Below are 18,243 nucleotides of genomic sequence, written 5' to 3'. Positions count from 1 at the left end.
AAAAAAGGGGCAGTTGACATTTTCACAAATCATTATATTTTACTAAAGCATTACAAGTACAGGAAAGTCTTACAAACACAACCATCTGTCATAATGTGTCACTATGACAGATGAATGAGATTTATGGTTATGGAATTTAGCAGACACTTTTGTCCAAAAAATACGTACAGAGGTAACATGAACAGTAAATATATGTAAATGAAACCTGCATTAAGCAAATTAGTAATGACAACAATGATATCAATGCAGTATAAAATATCCATAATGAAAATAAAGAGAAAAGTCCATTTTGAAGAATGACAAGAAGTAGAAGAAGTGCATTTCAGAGCATATTGTTATTTGCCCATCATGCTTTTCTTGGTATTTTTATGTGGTTGTAACAGAATGATGTAACATTTTGGTGCAAAAATGCATAAGAGCAGCCCATAGCTGGAGGCCAGGATGGCAAAAATTTCCACAGCAACAGTGTACTTTCCTGGTGAGCTCACGTAGGCTGGGACAAATGCTATCCACACAGCGCAAAAGATCAACATGCTGAAGGTGATGAACTTGGCCTCATTAAAATTGTCAGGGAGCCTCCTGGCAAAGAAAGCCAGTAGAAAACAGACAGTTGCCAGCAGCCCGATGTAGCCCAGCAAAGCAGCAAACCCAGCCAGCGAGTGGGCTGCACACTCCAGGACCACGGTGGCACTGCGGATGGTGGCTTTGTTTTGTGAGGGCAGTGGAGGGTCCAGGGTAAGCCAGAGCACACACACCAGCACCTGGATCAAGGTGCACACACAGATCCCCATCCTCTGCTGTGCCGGCCCAAAGTAGCGCATCAAGTTACTGCCCGGTAGTGTGGCACGGAAGGCCACAAGGACCACCACTGTCTTACTGAGGATGCATGAAATGCAGACCACGAAGCTCACCCCAAAGAGGGTGTGTCTCAGCATGCAGGACCAGGCTAGCGGCCGGCCAATGAAGGACATGGCGCACAGGAAGCAGAGGATGAGGGACAGCAGCAGGAGGAAGCTCAGCTCGGAGTTGTTGGCACGGACAAGGGGTGTGTCCCTGTGGAGGATGAAGGTCAGTAGGACGGCAGATGTGAGCATCGCTCCGGATATTGAAAGAACCGTCAAAACAATCCCCATTGGCTCCTGGAAGGAGAGGAACTCCTCTTGCTTTGGGATGCATTCTGTCCTCAGGTGGTTGGACCAGAAGTGCTCTGGACATCTTATGCATTCAGTTGCCCCTTGAATATTAAATAGTAGATTAAAGACAACAAATACAGCAATACCTTGCATATAATGTGAGCAGTGCAATTCTCAGACTTGATAAGAACGATTGTTTATGTGACAAAAGGATTGTACCTGTTTCATTACTAATTTCTCCATCTGGACATTGTATACAGTCGAAACAGCAGACTGGTCTTCCCTTTTGCAGAGCCTTCCTGGTTCCAGGAGTGCAAGGGGTACTGCATACTGACACAGGTATCTGCAGACAAAAGCCCTGCTACTGATTATACAGTATAACAAGAAAAAAGGCCCTTTCCAGTTACTGCTGCAACATCTGTGCTGGTGAACAATGCTGGCAGCCAGGATAGTAGATTAGATGACTCCTTGACATTCAAAATAGTGAAATATAAATAGACTACTGTACTCAGCAGGGATGGACAAAAATACATACTGTATAAATGTATTTAAAAATAAATATCAAATATCCTAATTTGAAGTGCATCAAAATAAACTACAAGCTTTTTTTCTGCCTAGGCTATATGAGACATGATGACAAATCTGCAAACAGTCAACAGATTATGCTGACCAGCCTGTTACATCTCATAACCACATGATCATGTTAACTTCCCTACTGATGATTGACGTTCTCGAGAATACGTTGCCTAATAAGAAAAAAAGAATACACTGCCTAATATCAAAGCGAACATGCCTTGTGTAATACACAATGTGTATCATCAGCTTTGGTGGCCACATTCACATCACAGCCAACGTTGTCCAAAGATTTACCATGAACAGGAAAACTTGTAAGTGTGGGTGAACAAGTAACCATGTGGTTGAGTGAGTGGGTTGGTGTGAGAGAGGGAGTGTGTGTGCATGTGTGTGAGTGTCTGTGTGTGTAACCTACACGTTACTCAGCACTGGATCTTCGACATTCTGATTACAAGTCTGGTCAAGTCAAGTTGCTAAATCAGCACCCGCCAGACGCTACATTAATTGTTTTGCATTTTTATGGTGTCATTAAAACTACAAAAATACACACCTATATAGTATTTTGATACAGAATACGAAGCCATTTTCCTCAACCAGATAAAATACAATACCTTGCTGGTCCATCCACCACCCCACACCACTTTGGAGAGGTCCAGCTGGAGTTTCTGACCCGGCGCTCTGCTGGAGTCGTACTGCCCCACCTTCACAAACTCAGCTGTGCCTCCATCCCCTATGTGCCAGTTGATGATGTCATACGAGGCAGAGGGGTCTCCATTCATATCAAAGTTGACAGTATCTCCCAGAGGTGTGGTGAAATTCACCTTCTTCAGATAGTGAAGGAGCTCCAAACATGGATTAAAAACACATGGAGCGGTAGAGAGAGAAGGTGGAGGGAGAGAGGGATTGACATAAAGAGAGGGAGAGATACACATGCAAAGGGGAGAGAGAGAGAGAGAGAGAGAGAGAGAGAGAGAGGGAGAGAACATAATATTTTCATCCACTGAGCAGCAGGCAACAATCCAAACTAAAACAAAAATGGTCATATGACCGATGAACTGGCAGGAGAAAAGTATGAAGTGCCTGACAGTGCCTGCCCTACCTGTTTTGGTGTAATCGTGTCGACACTGGGACATGTTCCATTTTGAAATGGCCCCTGGCCTGGTTGGCAAGCGAGCATGTCCTGAATGGCATGAGCAACAGCATACACAGCCTTGTACACATTGTAGCTCACTCCCAGCTGAGTCACATCTGAGTAGGAGTTGGCCTTCTCCTCCACGCTCTCTGTACCTGTGCAACGGGGCCTGTTGGCTCCAGAGGAGGAGTTTCCCTCCAGCGAGCACTCAAACAGCGTCTCCCAGAACTCTCGCACAAACGGCTCGGTCCTCGACCCCGCGGGCTTGATGCTGGTGAGGAAAGAGCCCAAGCCTGGAATCTGGGCCTTCCTCAGAGCGAAGCCCAGTGTCCCCACCAACGAGGGCAGATTCTGAGGGGTTGAAATGTCAAACGACGTTACCCAGCCCTCAGAGCCGATCCACTGCCGGTCACTGACGTTCTGCCTCACCACCTCCTCCAGGAGCGCTTGTGCATCATTGGCGATGGCAAAGATGACCACCACCCTCGCTGTGGACAGACGAATGGTCTCCACGATGTGCCTTATCCTCTGAGGGGTGTGGGCTTTGGGGATGACTTGGCTGAACGCAACACATACGTTGGAGCCCTGCAGCTCCTTCAGGAGCAGCTGCACACCGTAGCGGCCGTAATCGTCGTCTCCGAACACGACCCCGATCCACGCCCAGCCCAGCAACTGCAGCAGATGGGCAAGCTCTTTGGCCTGGAAGGCGTCGCTGGGGACGGTGCGAAAGAATGTTGGGTACTTCTGTCTGTCACTCAAACATGCACAGGAGGCAAAGTAGCTGACCTAAAGAGGATAGATATAAACTACAAAAGAATAATGTACTGGAAATATTTCGTTTTCAACTTGCATCTGCAATTACTTTTATTCTGTGCTTGTTGTGACACAACATATTTGTCCAAATTGGATCAGTAGCCTGTTCAAATAAAAGCAGCATAAAAACAGAACAACTGAAATACAATTGGTGAGTCCATTCATAGTTCCAGAGTAAAGAATAATCCATAATTACAGTAAGGGAACAGAATAAACAGTTACCATAGGGATGTCAAAAATACCCAGAGTCCGGGCAACAGCAAGGGAGCCAGACGACCTGGCATCACCGATGATGATGGGCACCTGAGGGGTGCCAGTGCAGCTGGAACCCCACACCGCAGCCTCCTGCCCCGTCACCATGGCCAGCGCAGCCCCGACCGTCGTCTGCTCCTGCAGGCAGGTGTCAAATGCCAGGTACCCCAGGGTGAGGTTTGGCAACAAGCCAGAGCTGCGGTTGATCTCCTCAATGGTGAACACCATAGTCTGAAGCCAGCGATAGTGCCGTAAGATGAACCTGCAAAGAAATCAAGTATTTATTTATTTTTACCAGTATTTCATATATTGAAAAGATAAAGGTCAACCCACAATTGCACATCAAAATACACAAGGCTCAAATCAGAGTTTTACATAAATGAGAATTAGTAGAACTAGATCGTAGAATGCAATTTGTTTTTCCCACTCTGCTACCTTTGACATGCAGCGTTGCTCACTTGGCCTTTGAATGTCAGATCAAGCTGAGGTGCCAAGACATTAACAGGAAACAGCCCCCCAATGATCACATCTCCGTCCTTGTAAAGACTATTAGACACAGTCTTCCACTGTAAACGACAGGCAGGCTCCTCACCACCAACCTGGCCCTGACCACAGAGGACTAACAGCAACCAGAGACCAACACTTACACCCATCATCCAAACTTTACCTGCAACCAAAGAGACAAATGGCAAACAAGGGCCTGACATCCCCCTCACAGAGAGAGGCAAGAGAAAGGGAGAGTCTGCTTAAGAAGAAGCAAATTTGCCCAAAGCAAACTAACCAAATCCCTTAGTGTGGGTGAATGAGTACACAGGAGCACAGGTAAGTGGGCTGGGTTGGAGATAATTGTTCAAAGCCCAGGTGAACAAAAAAGAAACAAAACAAAAACACTCAACTTACATTACTTTGCCTCAATTAATGTGGGACACGGACATCTTGCTAGATACAGTATTTGAGGTAATTCGGTTTTCTGTCGGTACTTCAAATATATAGCTATATATGTAAGATGTACGACATGTGAAATTGCCTGGTTGTAGGCATGTAGTTAGTGATGAGAGACCCTGTGAAATGCCCAATTTGACATGCAGAGAGGGAAAAGTGTTTAATTTGCAATCCACAGGGAGTTGTGTTTAATTATAGCAAATGAGATAATTGTAGTGACTCTGGAGGCAATCATTCAATCACTCTGTTTTCCTGGAATTTTGAGGACCATTAGTCCACCCACACTAACGACTCCACACACTTCACTTGCACAAATACAAACACGCACTTACACACACACACACACACACACACACACACACACACACACACACACACACACGCTCACACTCACAACAAACACAACACACATACAAACAACTAGACTATCCCTTGCACCTTTCTGTCCTCATTATCACGCCGTAGGCTCTGAGCGCACAAACAGACAGGTGCAGTGAGAGAAGATGAAGGAGAAACGGAAGAGCGATGAAGTGAGGATGAGAGTCGGGCCGACTCAAGTTCCTCTAGCAGAGCCACTCCACGCCACTCAGCCTTGATCAGAAGCAGGGGTCAGTGCTCAGCTTGAACTCAGGCAATTACTGCCAGCCGTCCCCTCTACTGCACTCCACTCCTTCTCACAACAGTATACATCCAACTGGATCATGTTCCTATGGCAAAAGCACGCTAAAGGTTCAGAGTGAAATAAAAACTCATCCAAATGACTGATTAGTCATCCAAATTACATTTTTTCAGTTGTTTATCAATACTGAAAAAATATATCTATTTCTGAGTTGTATATGTTTACCACTGTTTTTAATAACTAGAATCGTATTTCCAAGAAATTACCAGTGCATGAAAATGCAAACATTCATAGTTAAAATACAGTATATCATGTAGATATGGTTACTAAGGTGTTACTGGGATAGACATGGTTGATAGTTTAATGAAAGTTGATCATGTAAAAGTAGACAGTTTAAACAGTTTGAAAGTTGCATTATGTATCTTTAAAGTTGTAGATAGAAAGACAATAGCCCTTTTTCCATAAGATTTTCAAGCGAATTAACTCATAAGTCGATGTAATTTTGAGCGATACAAGAAGTGCTTAAACGGTTTCTCAAAAGAACAATTATGATGCAACAATTACCCTCACAGAGTTTGCCAAAAGACTGTATGAAGAGATCGTTTGCGTTGAATTCTAGAAGGAACTTGGAAAATAATTCTCAACAGGTTAATGAATGTTGATAGCCAGATATAATTGATGTTGATAGGTAGATCGTTTTAGATGTGTTTAGAAGTAGACAGTTTAAAAGTTCAATATGGATAGCTTAAACGTTGTTGAAGTTGATAGAAAGACAATTTAATGAATGTTGATAAATAGATATGCAGTTTAATGGATGTTTAATGTTTAGCTAATGTTTGCTAGCAGTTATGCTAACTATGCTAACCATACTAATTTGCTTCGCTAATGTTTGCTAACAGTTATTTTAACTATATGTGACCATTCACAGCGAAATCAGTCGTTTTGCGCACATCGTTATTTTGAGAAAATCAACAATAACAAACTTCCGGGTTAAAATGTTGAATTTCACGTTTTCGCATAATTCGGCTGTATACAGTCTACAGTTTCATATCGTGAACGCATTTCACTGAAAAACCTACGTTTTGACTGTTAAACCCGGCGAAGATTCAACACATTTGCTGTCATTCCCGTTGTGCACCCGCCGCTTAAACAGGTGATTTCTCCTCTTCTGGCATATCGTGACAGGAGAACCATGTCAACTTTGGAAGCGGTTATCTTAGCGATAGTTTGTGTAATACCCTCGATATACATATCGTTGGAAAGCTTAGTTTATGGCCGTTCAAGTGAGCACAATAACTTAATTTACAAAATTTTACCGAAACGACTGGTTCCGCTTTACAGGGTCACATATTAACAAATGCAAGAAACTACTAATTCAACTTGCCTCATTGTCGCAATACATCATACTTTAATAAAATATACCTAATATATTTTTAGATATTAGGTCAAAACATCTAATTTGATTTGCTGCAGCAGCACATATGTTACTAGCTGATTCTGCTATATAGCTTCTTACATAGTATTTTATACTTGTACTTATCTTAATCTGACTCTCAAGTTAGCTCTCTTGCATTGCTGTGGTAATCGATCTGAGCACGCAAATACTGCCATACAACTTTTAAAAAGTGTTGGATTCCTGCACAGACTTCAGCTGTCAGTAGCGCGCAGTGATAGGAATTGGGAAAAATAGTGCCAAGTGATAACGAGGTTTGAATTTTTCCTGGACAACGTTTATTTATTTTTTTTTTTAAGATTTTTTTTTTTGGGCTTTTTATGCCTTTATTTGGACAGGATAGTAGAGAATGACAGGAAGTGAGTGGGAGAGAGAGTCGGTGGGATCTGGAAAGGACCACGGGGCGGGAATCGAGCCCGGGTCGCCAGCGTACGGTGCAGGTGCCCCAGCCAGTTACGCCACTGCCGGGGCCGGACAACGTTTTTGTGGCGCAAATCACTCTTTTGAACGCATATGGTTTTGAGAAGAAAAACACTTTGCTTTCGTGACCCCAGCAACTTGCCGGACTACTTTCTTCAGCATCAAAAACCGGCTGGATCTCGGCTCACAGGACGCTGTCGGGGGTAAGTCAGTGCTGATGCACAACGTTTCTGATAGGGAACCCATATAACTTTGTGTCTTAAAACCCAAACTATCCCTTTAATACCACCATCTACAGGCCAATGGGTACAGTCCTGAATGTACACACAAATCCATTTATTTTATAGCCCCCCATGGATGAAATTCCACAAAACTTGGCATACTCCCAGAGGATGCCAGGGTAATAATGCACATGAAATTTGGTGCAGTTCATAACATCTCATCTGAAGATAAGAGTGATTTAAGCAATATTATATTGCATTTTATTTCTTTATCATGGGGGTACAAATCACAAATGACTGGTTATAAGCCAAAGTGATGCTGGCTGTTGAGACCAACATATCATAAACATTTTGTCATCCTCATGCCATGGTTCAGGTAGTTATTTAGGAAAAACTGTAATTTTTGGGTTTCGGGGGGGCCAGCGCGGGGGTGGAGTGGACCCCGGGACCAAACAAAATGTTTCCTTAGAAGTCTACTGGGGCTACATGCCCACCAAGTTTCATGTGCCCCGGTGTTACGATGTCCCGGGAATCGTTGACGGAAAATTCAGGAAGTAGATGACGGGGAAAAAAAAAGAACAAGAACAATATGACCGCTATGCTAGCTATGCTAGCGGCGGTCATAATAATGGTCCTCACTTTAACTGTTCAACCATTCCAACTGTCAGTTGTCATCAATAATGACTCCCGCCAAATGTTTCCTCTGCCCACAACTGTTTCTAAATCAAGTTTGTTTCGCATTTTATGTTAATATATGTTTTGCATTTTCATGCACTGGTAACTTTAAACAGATGCTTTCAAACATATTTTATTTACTGCTAAACAGGCTGGTAAATTATTGATAAGCCTTGAATGCAATAAAATATTTCTTACAGTTTGTTTACTTTCACTGTATGTATTCATTGTGTGGATTATTTACCTTATAATATATGTACCCCCTTTCCTCTTTACAGTAACCTCATAACATAAAGCTTTCTGATCTGATCTGGTTGAACGTATCATTTTCATTGTAGAACAGAGTTTATTGTTGATTATTTTTCAACATCTGATTCACATTTTGAGGTTAGGTCTTTGTAGATAAATATTTGGATTGTGGATTATAAAAAAATACAAAAATTTTAACTTTGCTTATAACAAAAATGATAACAGCAAAACCGCATGTATTACAGTTTTTTACAATCACTTTGCTACTATTTTCAGAACCTTGATGTCATTTTTCACAACTCTAGACACAAAACTCACAACCAATGATCAAAATGCACATTTTTCAATACTCTAACCCTTTTCTCAATTGCTTGGATACAATACACATACAACTTAGATCATTTGTTCATTCAACAAAACTCACCTGTTCAATATGATACAACTTAACATCAAAGTACTACTATTTCAAAAGGCAATTCACACATTACATTTCAAATGAGCGTCTATTCATTTCCTTACAATGATCTAACTATCAATTGATACAACTGCTCAAAATGATAAGTAACTGTTGCATTACTCTTATGCAGTTGTATGGAAACACGAAACAGACACACAATCTTCCATGTTTACTGCAAATCATGAAATTTTCAAGATACTGTAACGAGATTCACTGTCACCAATTAGCGTGGATCATGAACCAATTAGACTACAATATCCATGGATGTAGCCTAATATTTTATATCTTTATATATAAAAAATATATATATTTTATATTTTATATTTTCATCAGGCTGTCTTTTCTTTTCTATTTCATAGCTAATTATTTTTACTTTATTTCAAATAAACCTATGTTGTGATTGTACTGTAGTGTTTTGCATCAATATATTACAAACTTTGATCAATGATTCCACTGTGTCTGTAGTATTCTCTCTACTACTGCAGTACTTTTACAGAGATGTGTTACAGTAACTGTACTGTTCCTGTAGTACCATAATGAAACCTGTATCACCTATTTTGTTCTACAATATCTAATGATTGTACGAACAATGACACAATGAAACTATGGGTTGCTTGTGTACGGGTGATCTATAGTTATGTTTCAGTGGTATTTCACAGTAAATTTGTTTTTTGAACCAATGATTGTGCAATTGCAAGATTTCTTTGAAGATGTGAATGTACAATCCAATGTTTTGAACATTAGAGGGCCTGTGTTACAAGTGATAACCGTTTTGAGTTTTGTGTCTAGAGTTTTGAAAAATGACATCAAGGTTCTGAAAATAGTAGCAAAGTGATTGTAAAAAACTGTATCTGTATTGGTTTGTGTGTGTGTGTGTGTGTGTGTGTGTGTGTGTGTGTGTGTGTGTGTGTGTGTGTGTGTGTGTGTGTGTGTGTGTGTGTGTGTCTGTGTGTCTGTGTGTGTGTCTGTCACATGTCACATTTATCCAGCTTGTGGGGAATTGGGCTTTTTGAGATGCCACAATCCTACTGGCTGTGCTTGTGGGGGCAGCATGTGGTCTGGCAGGCAGAATGGGCCCTCGCCGAAGTCCTCATTCAATTTTCTCCCTTGTGCACAAGTCACTGAAGTCTGAAGTCTTTTGTTCACAAGGTGTCAGACTCACAAGCAGACAGTGCTAGGGGACATAGAGAATTGATATCCATGTGTCGTCTGGAATATCAATTCAGAACGGACTTGAGCAATGATAAGTTGTTTGTCTTCTCTCCTCAGAAATTCTGCCCTGCTGTGTTACATGTAGCAGCGTAGGCAGCGTTTGGACAAAAAAAAAACATTTTCTTTTTTATCAGGATAAATTACATCTAGACACTGCAATAATTCGATATTTTATATTGGTTTAAAGAACCCAGATCTAAGGCAACATTAATATTTAGTCTGTCAAACAAGTTTATAATTGCTACAATAGTTACTTTAATCCAGAGACCTTGGGCATCAGATGGGGTACTTTCTGAAAACATTAGATTTGACAGATAGATAGATTAGATAACAAAAGCATAGTGTCTGAAAAAGTCAAGTCTAAAGCCAGTTGTTAGTTGCCGTGTATCAATCACTTTAGCATTGCACTGCTCTTGGTCACCTCACTTTTTCTCAGTGTTGTGTTATACTCTTGACTGTATAATGGATGGGGGGCAACATTCGATTGCACCTTTTACAGTCTGTTTTATAACAAGTAATGAGTGGCTGCTTGCATGTGACTGGCTGGTGGTAGATGAGGGATGACGGCGGTCTCGAGGCATCAAGAAAAGTGTTCTTTCTCTCTCCCTCCCTCCCTCGCCATTCTTCATCTCTCCATCCAGTCTGAAGAGGAGGCATTTAATCCGACTGCTCGTTCCCTCCCTCTCGTCCTCCAACAGAGGAGGCGTGTTAAAGAGGCCGTTTGTCAGCGAGAGCCCGTGTGCCAGTGAGACTTTCTCCAAACACCAGGCTGCCTGGTGGTGGGATGCAATTGACTAATGGTGGAGGTTCTGCCTCAAATTCCCAAACCGCTTTCTCCTAATACATCTATTGATTGAGGTACTGTAGAAAGAGGTCATGCTGAATTGCTTGATAAGTCATTCAGTAACATGCCTCATTCCAAATCACTGAACCTTGCCTAATCATAAACATGTGAACAGACTCGTTTGTGCTAATGGACCTCCAAAAGAGCTTGAGACATTCCTTGAACAATGAAAATGACCGGAAATAGAACTGCTAGCAGACTGCCAAGTAGAGAAACATTCTATCAATGCCCATTAATCAGAAGCACACTGCCTCTATCTACACCCTCTGCATAGTCTTCTTCTTCCCAAAGACATTTAACATTTAATATGTTTAAATTAGGACTCCAACTCATCTGTGAAATTGATTCTTCATCCTCTCTGAACCTCTCTGTCACCGTGTCAGGCAAATGACTCCCAGTATTGTCATCATGGGATAGGATCGTAGGAGAAGGAAAGGGAGAGAAGAGAAGATTGAAGCAACACCATCATAACGCTGCTTATTATGACGACCAACAGTTATTACGCAGGAGGGAAATGTTTCAACATACACAATATGACAAAATGCAGTCATTAGTCTAGGCTCAGTGACATTATGTGCCTATCAAATGAAGGACTACCTGGATGTACTGAATGACTAATCCCACCAATTGTTTTTTGTCTTGCCTGACTGCACAAGCATATTCCAGGAGGACCATTTTAAAATTCACTTGGCTCAAATTATGGAAAAGTGGTTCTGGGAACATTATGAATACTTTTCACACATTAATTGGCCACCACAGAGTTCTTACACAAATCCACTGAAAGTCTTTGGAATGTGCTATAGAGAAGCGTTTGCGCAGTGGTTTGACTTTCTTGTCATTCATACAATATCTTGGCAGAAAATGAATGCAAGTCTGAATGAAAATGAATATTGTGATAGGTTCTCAAAACAACGCAGAGGGAAATGTGAGCTGAGCTATAATATATTGTGCAACTTTTCTTTTGTCCAGGCAAGGGATAGTAGCAGACTGAAATCCTGATGTAGTGGAGGGTAGAAGAGGGCAAGATCCAGTGCAGACACTATACAGGCAATATTCCATAGGGATATGTCGGCTGAAGAACACATTTACTCAGGTTTCGCTGAAAAATAGCAGTGCCAGTGGGCTATAGTGGACCTATTTATTCTTTTAATAGATCATTCAAATGTAGTATTTCATAATAAATGATACATCTGTAATGCGTAATTTCCCAGAAAGAATGACCAATCAGTACATCTGCTTTTCATTCAGCCGTCATAATTCCATGATATTCTGCAATTTCATACAGAAGGTGATGACTCAGCTGACATGATTGTTGTGCAAGTCAAGTCAATTTTTTCTCGGCCATTTTGAGCATTAAATACTGGGAGGGACATGTCCCTCTCCAAGTATATCATGATTTTATTACGCTGTATTGCGTATTGGTATAACTCATTTACTGGTTGTGCCACCTTAAAGATACATTTGGAACAGCCTAAAACACAGAGCCAAGACTTCTTCAAACAGGTGGAATGATTATGTGTTAATACCCCACAGACCTGTGTGAGTCAGATCCTTAAAAATTGGCACATTTTGTTGAGCCAGACCTCAGATAAACTTCCCTTCAGCGATGGCATATGTGGTCTTCAAAATGTACTCCAGATGTGCTCACTGCTGCTGCTCGGCTGCTGTGCTCTGTAGTGACCATGAGGAACCGCTCCAGCACTTCGAGCATTGAATGTACCGTGCATAGATTCTGGATTCCCAATACAGCTGTTTTGTTTCAGAATGAAATGAAATGAAATATTGGTGTAAATGTCATGATAAATCTTACAGTTGTAGATATGTTCATTTCGTAAATTGACATGCCAAATAATGCCAATTTAACCCACAATACAGAATGTTTCTGGAAGCATGTACTAGTGTATGGATTGTAGTGTGTGTGGCTCATATAAGCACTATGAACTGTAGGCTATGCATAGCTGCAGTAGCTTTGGCACAGCTGGTTATGTTTCTGAAACTTTATCCATTTCATTTTATTATGCATTACTTCATTAGTCACTAGATGAAATCTGAAAAAATTTAATAGTTGACGAATAGTTTGACGAGGCGTGTTTTAAAACTTTCATCACATTATGTATGTCCATTCAATATTCCATTCATTCAAACACACAGACCTTCGTCCAGTTACGAGCAGGACCTTTTCCTTGACTCACGCAGTATTCTCCATAGAGTTCCATAGAATAGGCATTTATTCTAAGAACTAATAATAATTTATAGCTAATAACTAATTTAGTCACTTGAGTAACATTAGGCCAGACATAGGCTTAATGACAACCAGCAGGTGCAGTACTCCTTTTGACCACATGATACCACTGTTTGACCTTTTGTTTATTGGTGTTGCTCAAAGAAGGCAGAAAAGCCGATAGCCTTGGTGTGAAATGCCACAGTTTATTTGTGCTGTGCTCAAATACACTCAAACACAAAAACAAACAAACAACTGTGACAGGAATGCAGGGACACAGCAGCTTTGATAAATAGAGATGACGCTTCTGTTCAGTTGGGTGTGAATTAGATTTTTAATCTGTGACTAGCTCGGTGTTACAGTAAATCTTACATGTTACTTCATGCCATATGCTATTCCAGATGGAATGGTGATAACCTTTCTGCTATACTGTGTTATGCTGTGACAATAAAGCTGATTTAACTGAACTGCACACTCAAGAACTGACACACACATACACACACGCACACACACACACACGCACACGCACACGCACACGCACACGCACACACACACACACACACACACACACACACACACACACACACACACACACACACACATACACACAAGCAAGAGAGATTTTTGAAAATGTGATTGTTCAAATGGCATCAAGCCGGATGATCATTCTTTTCTCTTGTCCAGAGGTTGATGTCATGCCCAAACTGAAATTGTACACATTCAATCAAGGTCTCTAAGGGGATATAATAGACCGTTTATTACTATTAGGTTTTAGTGTGCTGTCACTGAAAAAAAAAAGTTGGCCGCTCACTGCAACAAGTTCCAGGGAAGATACGTTTGAAGACTGCTTTGATGGAATGCAACAAGGGGAATTATGGTATTTTGTTTATCAAGGCCTTCTTGTCTTCCTGTCATATTTTCATTCATATGTAAGATCTCAGACCAGCTGTGAAGCAGCTACTTCCCTTAACTATTTCTGTGTTGATGATTCCTAAATAGAATGTCTACCCATTCTATTCAACCACCGTTAGGTCATACTGGGGTTTTTTTTGTCAGTGTGTGCCGCACTGCAGTCCATCTACCTGTCCATCCAGCTTTACAGTGGGTCATTAAAAGCACAGCTGACTTTCAAAAAGTGTTTGTTCTCAATGCAAAAAAAGTCACTGACAGATTGCCGAGATGTGTGAAGTGACGTGAGCTGTCAAACCTGCCTGCCCGAGGTATTTCAGACATGTGGTGGCCTCACGCCATCACATGCCAACGACCCTCCACAAAACAGGGTCACCCAGAGGTTCCCCATGGCCCTGGTCACACACAAAGCCACGGGAAAGAGGGGGGAAGGAATGAGGACATGTTGACACTGGAAGGCCCTGAGATGAAGGTGCTTTCTTGGGCTGCAAGGGCTCGTCTCAGATGGCTGAGCCGGTGCTCCACGGGTGTGTGTGTGTGTGTGTCCGTGCGTGCGTGCGTGCGTGCGTGCGTGCGTGTGTGCGTGCGCGTGTATGTGTGCGTGTCTGTGTGTGTGCATGCGTGTGTGCGTGCGTGCGTGTGTGTGTGTGTGTGTGTGTGTGTGTGTGCGTGCGTGCGTGTGTGTGTGTGTGTGTCTATATTGTGGAGTGGCCCTGCTTGAAACGGCGCTGGGCTCGTTAGCGGCTCCTCACTACTGCTGACTCCTGGGCTGTAAAGGTCACACTGCTTCAGTGGCAGCCTGCTCAGAGTTTAACCCCTCTCTGCCAGCCCAGCTCTTATTCCACACTCACTGCCCTCTCTCTCTCTCTCTCTCTCTCTCTCTCCCTCTCTCTCTCTCTCTCGCTCTCTGGGCCCTCTCTGCTCACTGCTGCACAGCACTCTCTTCACTTCAGAAACACGTTCCCTGCTTTGCACTTTTCAACAGTTCTGTTTTAACTGAGAAATCACACATCCTACTCGCTCTCCTCTCTGAATTCATTAACTACATGTACAGTATCATGTCTGGAATATTAAGCTTCCTCATTTCAAAGAAACTATGCTGGGAAATATCATAACCACCAAAAACTATAAAGTAGTCTGCGGCTTTCCTATTCTTTTTAAGAATGATACAGTAGTCACAAATACTACCAGTAAATGTAAGTCATGTCATTTCTAGTGACAGTGTGTGATGGCACAGGCTTACTCTTCTGACTCTCCAGGGGTCTACACAAGCTCCTCTCTCCAGACCCAGCTCCTTCAAATCCCCCTTATATAAGTACGGCCTCCTTTAGCACTTCAGCCATATTTAGAAGCAGTGAATTTCCCCCTCAGCTTATGCAATTTTTCATTAAATAAATTATCTAAGCCCCCGTCTGATGTTGAAGTTGTGATAAATTGCTTATTTGTCTCGGTTTAACAATTTCAAAGGACACATTTCCTTAGAATCTGTTCATTTAAGGTACAAATTATAAGATGTAAATTCTGTTTCACAAGAAAAGTCACAATCACCTCTTCTTATAATCCCTGCCAACTAATCTCAACACCCCATCATTTAACATCAACAAACGGAATCCATAAGGTCCCATGGACCCAGTTTTATGTGTGCTGTTGTATCAACATTGCCCAGTTTAGTTCCGCAGTTAACACAAACGTACAAATATTTTCATCTACAGTACATGTTTCAAATGTAACCTCTTGCTTTTGAGATAAAGAGTGTACCAGAACAGTATGGCATGTTGACCTAACACTTCGAGTGATTAGCTTAAATCAGTCCAAAACATTTAGTCACAAAGCTCTAGGGTCCATGTCCATTCAAAGCCCAAATATGCACTGTGTGCACGTCTTCTGGACACGAGTAACTGAACATCTTTGGAGACGTTGGCCCTCAGTTTTCTGGAACACATTTATCATCATGTTAACATCATGTCATCTGAGGTTTATGAGGGTCAGTTTCTGGTCAGCTCTGAAGTTCCGCAATTTGCAAAATGCGTAGGGGCTGGTGACATCTGTGTCCCAAAATAACAACGTGTCATTTATATCTTTGCATATAAAAGCCTGTGGTTTGGATACGGACTAATCACAAACCACAGATGCCTTAGCTGCAGGCGGCCCTGTTACTGTCGTTCCCAGTTGCTCCAGACATATTCAAACGTGTCTTCCCTGCATCTGATCTGCCCTGTGATAGATCTGTTTTGTAATAGATATGCAGCCTTTCATGGAGGAAATTGAAACAGGACCTTGTGCAGAGCTGGAATAACTCTTCTAAGGACAACAAATGAGATCCTCATGGCAAAGCATTGTCACACTCCTTATTCATCCAAATACTATTTCCTGGTGCGGTTGATCGTCTACTTATGATGCAACAAATACATGAGCCATGTCGTGCCGTGTCACTCTGCCCCTGGATTCAAGTCTGTTTGTCTGTTATGAATGCTGGTAATCACATGGTTTGAGACATGAGGCTGAGACTTGGAGGAGCACGTAGACTACACATCACTGACCAGAGTCTGGAAAACAGACGTACTCTCTGGCCTCTCTCATTCGCGTATAGTCCTAGCTCATGTCGGAGCAACAGAGCGTTCAGTTTTGTGTTCTGTAATCTTGATCCGCTTGTGAGAGCATGACAACTATGGTCTTGATGTCCTATATTGTATTTTTTTACTGTATAGGCTATAGAGAGATATTAAAGTACAAACTCAAGCAAGTTCTGACACAGCACCATGGCAAGAGGATCATAATGGCCATGGGAGAACTAAGATCTGCCGCTTGGTTCCCAGGCTAATTCTCACACATCAATTTGCTGTATTATAATCCCTCTTTTGACCAAAGCAATTCCCACGTTCTGGCTTCAGAATACATGAAAGAAAAACATATTTCCATTACACGTTTGAATATGCTCTCTGATTCTGCCACTGCCATTTCTGATCTTACAAGTTTTATGAATGATTTGCTCTTAGCACTCTCTTACTAATTTCTAATATATAATAGGTCTTATATCACCAAGACCTATTATATGTTAGATTTGTAAAGAATAGTGTTTTGAATTAGAAAGTTTAAATTAGAATACATAGCTGACCTGCTAAGCATACTTTGTTTATTCGATGCTGAATGTGTTTGTCAAGTTTGTAAACGTAACTGTGTCATTTCATTTCATTCAAGCCGCAGACGTAAGCACCCTTGGTGAGCACCCTCAGTGTTAGCGTTACTCAAGGAGCCTCTCCTCTGAAGTGGGGGCCTGCTGTGTTTGTTGGCTGTCGACTTTCTTCTCCAGTAACCACATGATTTACAGAATCATTTATCGACTCCAGTTTCCTCTCATCTGCTGTTCCAGGCATGAATCCATCTCTGATCGGAGGGGGGGGGGGGCAGCAACCCTGCAGAGATTGAGCCTCAATCTCTCCTTTAAATTCTCATTGCTCCTAAGGAGGTTGTAGCCTACTCATTGGGAGCAAAGCTTTTCCATCAAAATTTGTGTGATGGCTAAATAGCCAACAGTAGTCACATGAAATATCTACAGACTGCTCTGGATTTGCATTTCAACGGATGAAAAGAGAGGCTAAAAAAGAGGCCTCTAAACCACTTCTCGCTTCTCAGCGGCCATCTTGCTAACGTCTATGTGCCGTTATTTCAGACTAACAAGGGCCGGGTTTCCCAAAATTGTTAAGAAGCTCTTAAGTGCTAAGAACTTCTTAGGAGCGTTGTAAGAATGTTCTAAGAACGCTCCTAAGAAGTTCTTAGGACTTACAGTAAGAGCTTCTTAACGATTTTGGGAAACCCGGCCAAGGTCAGGCTCCTACTCAAATGAATGGGGAAGCATACATAACTCCAACTTAATCATTTTTAAATCTGAACCGAACAGTATGAATATCTCCAAATCACTAAAATAAGGCTAAAAAAAACATTACTCTTATGCTATGTTATGGATCAGTATGCATAGACAACCGCCATCTTGACTAAACAAGCTGCATCTCTATGGAGGATTCTGTAGCCATGCTCATACAGTAGAGGATGAAGATAAATCAACTCAAAGCTGTCTCTGCCATCTGCCAGAATCAACCTGAAATGAAGATATGAGCCCT

The 18,243-nt window shown here is 41.9% G+C and overlaps 1 protein-coding gene across 1 annotated transcript; it reads right to left on the bottom strand.

Annotated features, from left to right (window-relative positions):
* Nucleotides 1-321: 321 nt before the first annotated feature.
* Nucleotides 322-4,556, bottom strand: LOC134100028 (extracellular calcium-sensing receptor-like). The gene is made up of 6 exons (XM_062553077.1): nt 4,339-4,556; nt 3,874-4,165; nt 2,806-3,624; nt 2,318-2,548; nt 1,353-1,476; nt 322-1,234 (listed from the first exon to the last, which is right to left on the bottom strand). Exons 1-6 carry the CDS (start codon nt 4,554-4,556, stop codon nt 336-338), a joined length of 2,583 nt encoding a protein of 860 aa, XP_062409061.1. The 3' UTR covers nt 322-335.
* Between the last annotated feature and the right edge of the window lie 13,687 nt (nt 4,557-18,243).

This window comes from Sardina pilchardus, chromosome 13, assembly GCF_963854185.1.
Source record: "Sardina pilchardus chromosome 13, fSarPil1.1, whole genome shotgun sequence".
NCBI classification, from domain to species: domain Eukaryota; kingdom Metazoa; phylum Chordata; class Actinopteri; order Clupeiformes; family Clupeidae; genus Sardina; species Sardina pilchardus.
The sequence above is the reverse complement of the archived record's forward strand: the minus strand, read 5'-3'. Positions and strand labels throughout refer to the sequence as shown.